This window comes from Camponotus floridanus, unplaced genomic scaffold, assembly GCF_003227725.1.
Source record: "Camponotus floridanus strain SB8 unplaced genomic scaffold, Cflo_v7.5 scaffold31, whole genome shotgun sequence".
Taxonomy (NCBI): domain Eukaryota; kingdom Metazoa; phylum Arthropoda; class Insecta; order Hymenoptera; family Formicidae; genus Camponotus; species Camponotus floridanus.
In genome coordinates, this window is record NW_020229448.1 from 1,901,770 (window position 1) to 1,914,619 (window position 12,850).

General features: G+C 25.8%; 1 protein-coding gene across 1 annotated transcript; it reads right to left on the reverse strand.

Annotated features, from left to right (window-relative positions):
• Window positions 1-6,401: 6,401 nt before the first annotated feature.
• Window positions 6,402-10,102, reverse strand: LOC105249805 ((11Z)-hexadec-11-enoyl-CoA conjugase). Its single transcript, XM_025410329.1, has 5 exons — window positions 9,874-10,102; window positions 9,198-9,328; window positions 8,839-9,044; window positions 7,562-7,744; window positions 6,402-6,663 (listed from the first exon to the last, which is right to left on the reverse strand). The coding sequence occupies exons 1-5, from the start codon at window positions 10,100-10,102 to the stop codon at window positions 6,402-6,404; spliced, it is 1,011 nt and encodes a 336-aa protein (XP_025266114.1).
• Between the last annotated feature and the right edge of the window lie 2,748 nt (window positions 10,103-12,850).

A 12,850-nucleotide genomic window follows, 5' to 3' on the forward strand; every position in this document is an offset into this window, starting at 1 on the left:
GAAAGTAACGCGGTTTTGTTTTAGTCTAAAACATAAGATATATTAACTCTCCTTATCCTGAAACTTTCGCTGTTCTCCTGATTTCCTATGCTCTCTCTCAATTTCTGTAAACATTCTCCATTCTCTTTTTGTTACATCGATATATTATGTATCGATTATATATACATATATCGATTATATATATATATATATATATATATATATATATATGCATATTATATATGTTGCATTGATAAATTAAAATTTATATTAAAGAGATTAATTAATTAATAGAAAAATTACTATTAATTGGTGAAAAGAAAGGCTTGCTATAAACAATAAAGAAGACAGAAAATAATGAAGTAAATTAAAACATTGAATTGTTAGTATTCATTTGCGAATCTTTTTAATAAGTTACATGCAACTGCTTAATCCTTTATATCCTGAATTAATTTACTAGCAACTTTTTAATTTTTGCATTATTAGATAAGTATTTTTGCATTATTAGATAAGTATTTTTGCATTATTAGATAAGTTTTGATGCGTAATAACCCTAAAAGCGGTCATATTACGAAGATATAAGCGTTTGATTCAAGCGATATTTTCAAATACCGTCAAGAAATAAAAAGATGACTTTTATATAATTATGCAACTGTGTCTAACATTGACATCTAACATTGGCATTCAATGAATATGAAGTTGAAATTGAATAGAAGTTTTAATTACGACTTAAAAATATGTGTACAAAGATTAATTTATTTAAAATTATTATTTTTGAGATGCACGAGAATAAATGTTTTAATAATTTAGAATAATAATTTAAAATAATAAACCTATAATATATATATATATATATATATATATATATTTAAGCTTATAATATACAGGATGTCCTAGACCACCCGTAAACCCCTTTCCTTTCAAAAACTAAGCATTTTAGAGAAAAACGTTTTCAACAAAAATTGTATGGTTTTGAGGGGAACATAAGATAGTTAGTTAGTTAGTTAGTTTCTAAAAAATAACTATGTAATTATTTTGAAATATATATTTTATTATACCAAATCACTGTTTTATCAATGACAATATGTTTGTGTAAAGTAGATTAAACAATTGCACCAATAACGAAGTCAAGATGTTTTTTCATCTTTAATTCATATAATTATAATTATGCAAAAAACTTTGACTTTATGCAACTGTTTAATCTTTGCCCAGTTACGCATATGTTTGATCTTCTTTAGCAGAATATGAAATCGCAATAATTTATATTGCAAACTACTATTAAACTTACTATTTTAAATATATACAGGGTGTCCTAGACCACCCGTACACCACTTTTCTTTCAAAAACTAAGCATTTTAGAGAAAAACGTTTTCGACAAAAATTTTACAACCATAAAATATCTAGTAAAATATTCATTTTTTTATTATCTTAATACTTTTATGTACAAAATAATGAGAGGAATCAATTGATGTAAAGAAAACACACTGTTATTTTTAAGAAAAAATATGTAATTGTTAATTGCAAATTACATATTTTTTCTTCGAAACAATTATGTATTTTTTTTACACCAATTGATTCCTCTCATTATTTTGTACATAAAAGTATTAAGGAAAAATGAATATTTTACTAGATATTTTACAGTTCATGTATAATTAAGAAATGATTTCAAGCCTCATAACTCGGAAAATACTTAATGAAACCTAACTTAATTATAGTGTTTTGGAAAGCTCTCGAGACGAGCTGCAAGAATATGTAATAAAACGGAGGCAGTTCCATTTAAAAAATTGAAGGAGACCTTCACGTGACCTTCAAACGACTTTTTAAGGTCAAACCAATGACACCATCTTATGGCCCCCTTCAAGACATACAACTTTTGTCTGAAATTTTTCTAAGTATACATTTTTTCTAAGTAATATCAAGATATGTGATTGACAAAAATAAAATGAAACACCCTGTATATTAGTGTATATATGTATTTATCAACATATCGCATCTATGTTACATATGATATTATATTATAATATTATTAATAATAATGATATTATAATTCATACAACGCACAGTAGTTTAAAAAAACGGTAATCAAAAATAAAATCTTTCTTTATCAAGAGATAAATATACAAGAGAAAAAGAGATACGATACATATTTAAATATTCTATACTTGCAATTTATATATATATAATCTAAATCAAAATGATAAAGAAACTATATAGGAATTATATAGGAATTATATAATTATAGAATTATATAGGAACTATATAGGAACGGAATTCAAAGGAACTATATAGGAATTATATAGGAATTATATAATTTATAGAATTATATAATTATAGAATTATATAATTATAGAATTATATAGGAACTATATAGGAACGGAATTCAAAGGAATTATATAGGAATTATATAGGAATTATATAATTTATAGAATTATATAAGAACTATATAGGAACGGAATTCAAAGGATACCCTTTCTAATGCATTATGTGAAAATTAAAAATATTTTTATCTTAAATTTTATTCAATAACAAGTTAATTATTATTTTTGAATCATATTTCACATGCATGATAACATGTAAAATATATTGTTTAACAAATTTTTGACAAATATTTTTAACGATTACGATGTCGTTAATTTACATTTCTTATAAAGGCATGAATAAACAGAATGTGCAAATTGAATAATCATGAGCGCACATTACCATCAATCGTTCTTATTGTACAGTCCACATGTGCAGCCATTGTGGCAGTTCTTTTCTCGTCCCAGATTTTCTCGACGCTGTCGCGTATCGTGAAATGCGCGGGAACATTTACAGCGATATTAAAATGATTGATTACGTTGCACTATGACAAAAATAGACAAATGTTTATAATATATGTTCAGATAGAGAATTAATATTTATTCGATTGTATGAATAGATAAATAAAGATATATAAGATGCGGGAAGTTGTATAAACTGTTTATATTCTTTATGTAGACTGTCTCTATGCAAAACATGTACGCGTATGTGCGTTTGTGTAGAATGATATATATTAAATTTAATCGTCGGATAAAATAATGCAACATCAAGTTGATCCGGATTAATAACATTTTTCTGACGTCTTTCATTCTTTCTTCATTGGCGAGATGTGATTTTGCGTAAAGTGTTTACACAAATCGTCTTGACACTCAAAAAATTTTTTTGAGTGCAAGGTACGTAAAATCTGAAAAACTTCTATTTTTTAAATTAATATATATATATATATATAGTTTTTTGGACACGACTGTTATTCATTCGGATGGTCGGCTTTTGATAGCTTTAATAGATACATTAATTTGCATTCTAAGCATCCGTTTAAATATAAAATGAACACCATTTATAATCTTGTTGACTGCGCTATTTTATTATCAGACGTTCTTCACGACTTAAAAATATTGATAGTATCAATATTTTTAAAGTGAAATTGAACGTCTGATAATAAAAATTTTTTTTTTTGTAAAACAGATTCTTTTCAACAATTGTTTTCCAACTCAAATTATTAATCGTTAAATTAATTAATCTTCAAAAAAGATTTGATTTTTTAAAACATCGTGATAATATAAATATGAATACTGACTGTGATAATGCAGCTACATCTTTTTACATTTCTTTACCATTTGTAGAGGGCTTGAGTGATGAGATTAGCGTCGAGTGATGATGAGAGTCGCGTTTTTAAAAATATTGGTCTTAATGTTGTCGATAATGTAAAAAACTTAATGCATTGATTAAATGTGGAAAAGATAGATTGCCTATTAATAGCAGGACTAAAGTCGTTTATAAATTAGACTGTAAAAATTGTAATACGTCATATATTGGCCAAACGAAAAGACATTTAGGCACTCGTGTCAAAGAACATTTTAACAACATAAAATTGCACGAAAATAATCTTTAATTCGTCTCTGTCATTAGTAAACATAAATTGGAACTTAATCATGACTTCGATTGGTCAATACCGGTTATTTTACATAATGAAAAACATGTGAGAAAAAGAGAAATTGCTGAAATGTTTTTTATTAAAAAGTTTGACAACACTATTAACTTATAAAAAGACACTGAGAACTTAAACAATATTTATGATAGACTAATAAAAGTTGTTTAATCTTTCTCTTTGTATTTGATAGAGAGGTTGACATGATGTAACTTTGACACAGTGATTTCCTTATTTCTCACAATATAATAGTTAACTAAGATATTGTATGTATATAATTTTTTGCTCACTTTTAGTTTCAAATTACTGTAATTTATTTACTGCTTATAATACTGGAAATAATTTTTAGTTGATAAGGACCAAAACCCATCGAAACATTGTGATATATTACCAATCAATAAATTGCCAGTGTCGATTTAAATTACGTCTTTTATTTTATCTATTGGCGACATTTAAGAATTTAGCATTAAAAATTATTACATTTTACTATAACTTTTATTTCTAATTTTATATATATATATATATATATATATATATATATATATATATATACAGGATGGGGCATTTATCTTGAGACAAGATAATATCTCGATTGGAGTCGAATTGGAGTTATTTTGAAAAAAGTTTTAGACAAAAGTTGTATGGTTTCAAGGGGGACATAAGATGGTGTTATTAGTTTGATCTTGAAGAGCCACCTGAAGGACACGCGAAGGTCAGCTCCAACTTTTTAAATGGGATACCCTATATGCTTTTGCGTATTCTTGTAGCTCATCTCAAGAGCTTTCCAAAACACTATAATTAAGTTAGTTTTCATTAAGTACTTTCCAAGTTATGAGGCTTGAAATCATTTTTTAATTTTACATAAACCGTAAAATATCTTGTAAAATATTCATTTTTCGATTATTTTACCTTAATACTTTTATGTACAAAATAATGAGAGGAATCAATTGGTGTAAAGAAAAGACATAGTTATTTTTAAGAAAAAATATGTAATTGTTAATTGCAAATTATATTTTTTTTTTCGAAACAACTATGAGTTTTCTTTACACCAATTGATTTTTCTCATTATTTTGTACATAAAAGTATTAAGGTAAAATAATCGAAAAATGAATATTTTACAAGATATTTTACGGTTTATGTAAAATTAAAAAATGATTTCAAGTCTCATAACTTGGAAAGTACTTAATGAAAACTAACTTAATTATAGTGTTTTGGAAAGCTCTTGAGATGAGCTACAAGAATATGCAAAAGCATATAGGGTGTCCCATTTAAAAAGTTGGAGCTGACCTTCGCGTGTCCTTCAGGTGGCTCTTCAAGATCAAACTAATGACACCATTTTATGTCCCCCTTGAAACCATACAACTTTTGTCTAAAACTTTTTTCAAAATAATAGACTCCAATCGAGATATTATCTTGTCTCAAGATAAATGCCCCACCCTGTATATATATATATATATATATATATATATATATATATATATATAGTTATATTATGCTCATATATGTAAAATATGTTAATGATTAATTCTCTTTATTTCCAAGTATCTTTTATACACATTTCACATAAGAGAAATTATTAATTTCTACGGACGTAATTAAACAATGCACATCATCCACGAAAATTCAAAGCAGATAATCCATTTAAAAGTAGTAATATATTGTTCAAGAGATAATGTATTCCACCGAAGAAGTATAACACATATATTTCTATAATTCATAAATTATACAATAGGATATAAAATAGTCCCGATTTAATGGATCAAACTCGGAGAAAGAAAAGTTGGAATAGCCGAAGGAAAAAAAGATCATATTATTTGCATTTAATGAAAAAGAAAGCAAAATGATATTTTAATTTATAGAAAGGTGAAATTGTCTTTTTATAAATATGATATATATATATATATATATATATATATATATATATATATATCAACTAAGAGAGTGTTAAGCATTTGACAGTAGTTTGACTTGTCTTTTTCACAATTTGAATAAATCGAAAATAAAATGCATGTGAATAAATGCATAACATTCCATTGAATATCGACATGGTGACAAAATGCATTTATTTATACACCATTTTGAATTCACATATGTCAATCTAACGCATTGTACTAGATTTATGAAGTGCAGAACAAAATATATAAAGATACAATATATTATATAAGCTTTAATATATAAATCATATAAATAATTATGAAGAATTTACATCTCTTAATGTAATCATCAAGCTCAAATAATTATGATTTTATTATAGTTCACAAGATAATAATATCATTAGCAAATTTGTTTCAAAAATCAGAATAGATGTCTTGTGAATTTTTATTATAATCTTTAATATACACATTATTCGTTTTAGAACAAACAATGTGTAGATAAAGAAAAATTGTCAAAAAAGCAAGATTACATTTATTCTCATTAATATACATTTATTCTTATTAAATTTTTTAATTCTTTTTTTTATTTAATATCTATATATCTACTTTACATTTGGTTTTAAGAGGCCCATACCGTCACCTCTTTTTGCGCAAAATTTGTCGATCATCTCAGAACTCGGTGTCTTCAAATCGTACGCCAATCCTAACCAGGCCATGAAATCTATAAAGGCGGTCGTCAGATTGAGACGATACAAACTTAACTCCGCGGCCTTGTAATCCCACGGGAAGGAGTGATGGTAATTGTGCCAACCCTCACCGAAAGTAAAGAAGGATACTGTTGGATTCTGAGTTGCCTTAAGATTTCTAAAACAAGAAGTAGAGAAAGAAGAGAATTTCGCCGCTCTGAGCTCACTGTACGCGAACAAACTTCAGAGTCTCATGCAACAGATTATTTAAGCAGAATAATACATTTTACTTCTACCTCAGTTATAGTACCTCTGTATGAAATTCCCTTTAGTAAATTTATTTTCTCGATGATCGACGTATATGCTTTATTTTAAAAGGTACATAGAAAAGAAGAAAATCTTAAAACTCTAAAAAAAAATAAGACTCTAAAATAAGAAGAATTTTATGATAATTTTCAATTCTTCTTAATCAATTTTCCTTCTGTGAGACAGAACGAATACCCATTGATATTCCTCACAAAACATAAATATATACTATAAAATCACGTCAGATGAAATCACAAGGAATATGTTCTTTATAAATATACAAATATATAAATATATTTTAATAAAAAATGTAGTTATAAAAATTTAGTTAAAAAAATTTTATGTTAAAAATCTGATTCATTATAACTTTATCAAACAATAAGAATTAATTTATTATCTTTTTATAGTAGAATATTAGAAAATTATGTTATAACGAAATAATGTTATTATAAAAATTATGAGAAATAATTGAAATTTATTAAATAAGAGTATCATCAATCGCGCGTGCGAAAAAATTATCGTGTAACATCAATTAATATTTCACTATTAAATGAATATTAATTGAAACGCCTCACTTTTCCAAAGAACTGGATTATTCCACTTAACTTCTATTACATGTTTTATCGAAAAAGAAAATTTATAGTTTTCTACATGACAAATTGTGTGATATTTTCTTATTTATAATTGAGCGTTGATTTACAAATGGAACGATACAATGATTGATTATTATAGCAATTGCACAAACGTGAATCCAAAAGATTCATGTGTACCTGTTGTACGGGCGAGTGCCCCATATATGAGCAAAACTGTTGACAGCAAAAGCCGCATTCAACGTAACTAGGTAGCGCGAAATCGTAGCACCTATGCTTACTATCCAGGTTTCGTTCCATATATATACGGGTACCAGAGTCGGTAGAACAAAGCATAGCGACAACATGATCGGCGGATAATATCTGCAATATAAAGCATTTGTGCATTTAATATACTTGTGCTTATTATTTAGCGTAGTTGAGTTTCTCCCAGGATCATTAATCAATTATGCAAACTATAAATCAAATTAATTGAAATATGCGCTCAATTCCGTCCTGATAAAATTTCTCGCGCAATTGATCTTTTTTAATCTCTCTCATATTCAGCATCATTAACATCACAGACCATCGTCCTCATTTTTGAACGATTATGCGAGCAATTTAATTCCGGCAATGGCCGCAATTTCTTTGCAGATTTTGTTCCAATTTTTTGTAAAAAATTCCATTTGTTTTTCACGATTTTTAATGCAAGTTATATAATATTCTTTCTTTTTAATCATCTTTTTTCACTTTGAGCATAAATTCAAGTAAATATAATACACAAAAAGATAGATAGATAGATAGATAGATAGATAGAGAGAGAGAGAGAGAGAGAGAGAGAATGATCTGATAAAATATTAAAACTATGAATGTGTTCGTATAAAAACATAATAGAATTTTTATTATAATATATTTATCTCCTTTTAAGAAATGCTAAATAGTTTTGTATTATATACATATTGTATATAACAAATCCTATCTTCTTTCTCTATTTTACAAAAAATACATACACAAAAAGTATATACGTAGAAAAATAATTAAATAATAAAAAAGTAATAGAATAATTGAGAAACATATAATACACATATATCTACGATTATACGTATAATATATATATCTGAAATTATTTTACTAGTTAGTAACGTTAGTCTTTTACGAAAGAGAAAAATGATTTTTAATAGTTAATATTTTCTTAAATCTTTTTGTGTTATATAAAAATTTCCATTTTTTTGGAAAACGTACAATTTATACGCTTATTCTTTCTAGGGATTAGAAAAGACTAGGAATAAATATTAAGTATATGGAAGATTAATTTGTAAGATAACAATTGACAAAATTGAACTGATTAGTATATGCTGATAAATTCAATCAATTAGATTTTAATTATCATATGTTAATCACTCAACTATTATATTTTCTATATCGTGATTGGGGAAACCATGATCATTGTTTCAAATATGTTGAAATGTTAAACTCACTTATCGAAAAAACGTATCACAGGGTCAGCAGCAATATCGCTCATATCCACATTTTTACCATATTTTTTAACTGCCGGATGATGCTTCATCATTAACCAGCCAACATGCGAGAAGAAAAAACCGCGACTAGCATTATGCGGATCCGCGGATGTATCGGTGTATCTATGATGCGTTCGGTGGACGCGAATCCATTTAGTCAGATGAGTCTACAAATTAGAAAATATTTTGGGGAATTTTTCAAAATTACACGAACTAGATTAGATAATCTTGAATTATATTATATTTAATTTATTTGATTAAAATTAATTGATATATTCAATATCAGATGATTATATCAACAACTACTTCATGATGATTACCTGTCCGACCATGCAGTAAAAACAAGTCAGCATAATTTTAAGTGGTAATGTGGCACTATAACTCCTATGTGCCCAGAAACGATGAGCACCTGCCGTTATACCCAAACCACCAAGGATTGCATATGATATTGCTGAAAGCATAGAAAATAAAATGAGAAAGCAACATCAGACTTTATTCTTTATCATTTCAAACAAAAAAATATGATATTAATTTCTCAATTAAGTAATTATAAAATAAGAAGTTTAAAAATGAAACTCTGAACATTAGGCTTCTTTTATATATATTGTTAAATGAGATAATTTAAAAAAAAATATCTTAAAATATTAAATATATTTTTAACTTATAAACAAAAATAAGATAATATTATGAAAATAAAAAATTTCACAAGTTAAGTTTAAAATATGCAAATAAGAAATATTCTTTATTCCAATGTTGTGTTTGCATAGAAGAAAAAACGAGCGGATTTTGATATATAAATCTTACTTTTTAAGATTTTAAACATTGGAATAAATTAATTTCAAATTGTACAAACAACAACAATGCATTTCTTTATCTTTCAGCACATCTTGTACTTTAAAACTTGATTTAAAATCTAGGCAATATGAAATTATATATGAAATAATGAAATTATGTATGGAATGGAGAACTAATGATTTAATTTGAATTAAAACGTACTAAATATCCAAGTCCAAAATTTCGCCTCATTATATCGCGTGACAAATAGATAGATTGTAATGATATGGAGAACAGGAATAGCAATGATATTGCGCCAAATCAATGGTTGTACTGCCGGTATGTTCTCTTTTGGCGGTTGATCGAGAATCGAATTCTTGCCATTCTCCGTTCTCAGCGTTAACTTTCGGCTTTTATTGCCCTCGTATTCAGTTATCGTTGAATTGTACATTGCTGAAATAAAATGTTTGAATAAAACGTCAACGTTGGCATATTTGTTTATTTTGGTATTTGCTAATGCATATTTACTACATATGCATCTGGAATAATACTTATTCTGGCAAAGAAATCGTTCACACTATTTTAAAAGATATATATTTGTTGTATATTTTTATATATATATATATATATATATATATATATATATGATAAATAATATTAATACTTCTATTGCAGAAACTTCAGTATATATAATAATTAATGCTGTAGTGGGAAATTAAAATATAATACATATTTATTTTACCGAAATAATAATATAAATTTTCATTTTTCATTTTTTTCATGATTTTTAATTGTAACAAAAATAGAAATAATAATTAAATATATTAAATAAATAATAATTAAATAATGAATTCTTTTATAATATAATAAATTCTTTTTTAAATAAATAAATATTAAAAATTATAAATTTTTCATTAAATTCATTTAATTATAACGATAATTATAGCGATATAAAATTGAATTAAATTTATACCAAACTGCTCGTACGTAATAACGTATACAAAAATATAAATTTTTAAATCAATGTATCTATTGTTTATGTATCTATTGTTTTTATTCACATAACATTAAGATAGAATTTGAAAATTCACGTTGTTGTTATACATTTTATTACAGTTTATGATGCAAATCGTTATAAAGGTAATCAACACTTTTACTCACAAACTTATATAATGCATGATACGAGTAAGATTCATATCAATCTCTCGTTTAAAAAACGAGCTCACTGTGATTAACAAACTAAGAGCCTATGATGTATGAGCAGAATTCCATCATTCATAACTTTCTTTTGCGAGGAAATAATTTAGCATTTCCACGTATAAAACATGAAAACATAATTAACATTCATAGCCAACGTAATTGCACATTATGCCTGTCCAGCTGATCTTTTTCACCGACATGTTTTTAATCGAATTTGTCATAAAAGTAAAAGCGAATTATTCATCAAAGACGCATTACTTTTCGAATTTATATATTTTTGAAGTTATATATTTTTGTGATTATTGTCACGCGATACATTTTATGTGTAATGATCGAAATGATGACTGAAAAATCTGATTTGAGAAAGAACATGTATACAAAATAATTTTGTATTATAAAATTACATAATATTTCTGGGAATACATAATTGCAATCTCTTTTTTTTCTTTTATTATATTAATTCTTTCATAAAACTAATTGTGTAAAAACAAAATGTTACTAGAATGATCAATTTCTCAAAAATTAATTTGAGTTTACATTATGTATAATATTACAATAAAGTCATATTTAGTATATGTATATCCGAATATCAGTACATTCCTAAGCGATTAAATGTATATGGAAATATCAACAAAGTAATGTAATTACAAAGATGATAATGAATGATACGCAGTCACTTATACTATGCTAAATTTCTTTATATTCTGTTATTTATATTGCATATATCTTTAAATTATTAGCTTCCATGGACCAGATTTTCTTGCCACGTGCATAAATAATATAAATATCTTTTTTATTAGAGAAAAATGTAAAAAGTATAGAAAATTTTTTGAATGTTAGTTTAAAAAAAATTATAGAAAAAAGGAGAATTTATACATGGAAGAGATACAATTTGTGATATGGCTCAAATTGCAGCAAGGCAAAGAGTGTAAAATAATGTTGACATTGCATTTTTCAATATTTTATTAGAATCAAATTTGTCCGATTCTACAATTTCTATATCAAAATTTAATAGTAGCATATATGTAACTGCAAATAAGTATACATCACATAATTCTGTTGTCATAAAATATTTTTGTGACAAGAGAATTATGAGAACCCCGAATCATATTCAAATTAATTAATTAAGAATGATAAATTTAATTGAGAATGAAAAACCATATATTTGAAATTTTTTTTATTTGGCTCTCGAAAAAGATTGTCGCGAGATATGTTGTAAAAAATTATGTTGCATGTTTGTAACATCATCGATTTCGTTCGATTTACATCTTTCCCATCTCCTTTAAAAACGTATTGCATTCATAATTTAACAATTTAATTAACAGCTAGAAAAATTATATCGCTCGTCAATCTATTTCTCACTTAAAGACCTCGTACAACAATTTACGTTAGAATAATACTGTGTAATGAATTGGCGTCTCGCCAATGAAAACTCATTGCTTAAATATAGAGTATCAATAAGTGTTATGGAAATGGAAGTTGATAAGTGGCAATGCACAATTAATTAGGAAACCGTATAGAACTCTAAATGCTGCTCTAAATGCAAAAAAAAATCAATAACAAAATCAATAACTTTTTAGGAAAATAGGTTATAAAGTTTATTGGTAAGTGTTCATGATCATTTTTCATTTCACAAAAACAATGGTCATTTATATTTCTAAAAGTATAACTTATAAAATATAATCAAAGCTATATATAAATATTTTTTTATTCAATGTATATATGAGAAAGTACATGAAGATTTTTCTTTAAAAATGCAAAAATGTTTCATATAAGGGTAATATGTCCCAGCTCTATTATAACATTTTTTTATCATTTTTCCTAGCAGACTATAAACAAAATATACAAAGAAAAATTTACAAAAGCAGAATGGAACGAAAAGGCATCGCTAGAAACAATGATAAAAGTTAAGGAATTACAAATGGGTATCCAAGTTTTTTTTTAAATAGAAAGATGCAATTCTTGTATATATTCAATCAAATATTTTTATTGAGTTAAA

Coding starts and splice junctions, on each gene's coding strand:
- LOC105249805 (XM_025410329.1), bottom strand. CDS start 10,102: ATGTACAATTCAACGATAACTGAATACGAGGGCAATAAAAGCCGAAAG. Junction 9,329..9,873: donor ATTTTGGACTTGGATATTTA/GTACGTTTTAAT, acceptor CTATGCTTTCAG/CAATATCATATGCAATCCTT. Junction 6,664..7,561: donor GGCACTCGCCCGTACAACAG/GTACACATGAAT, acceptor TTCTTGTTTTAG/AAATCTTAAGGCAACTCAGA.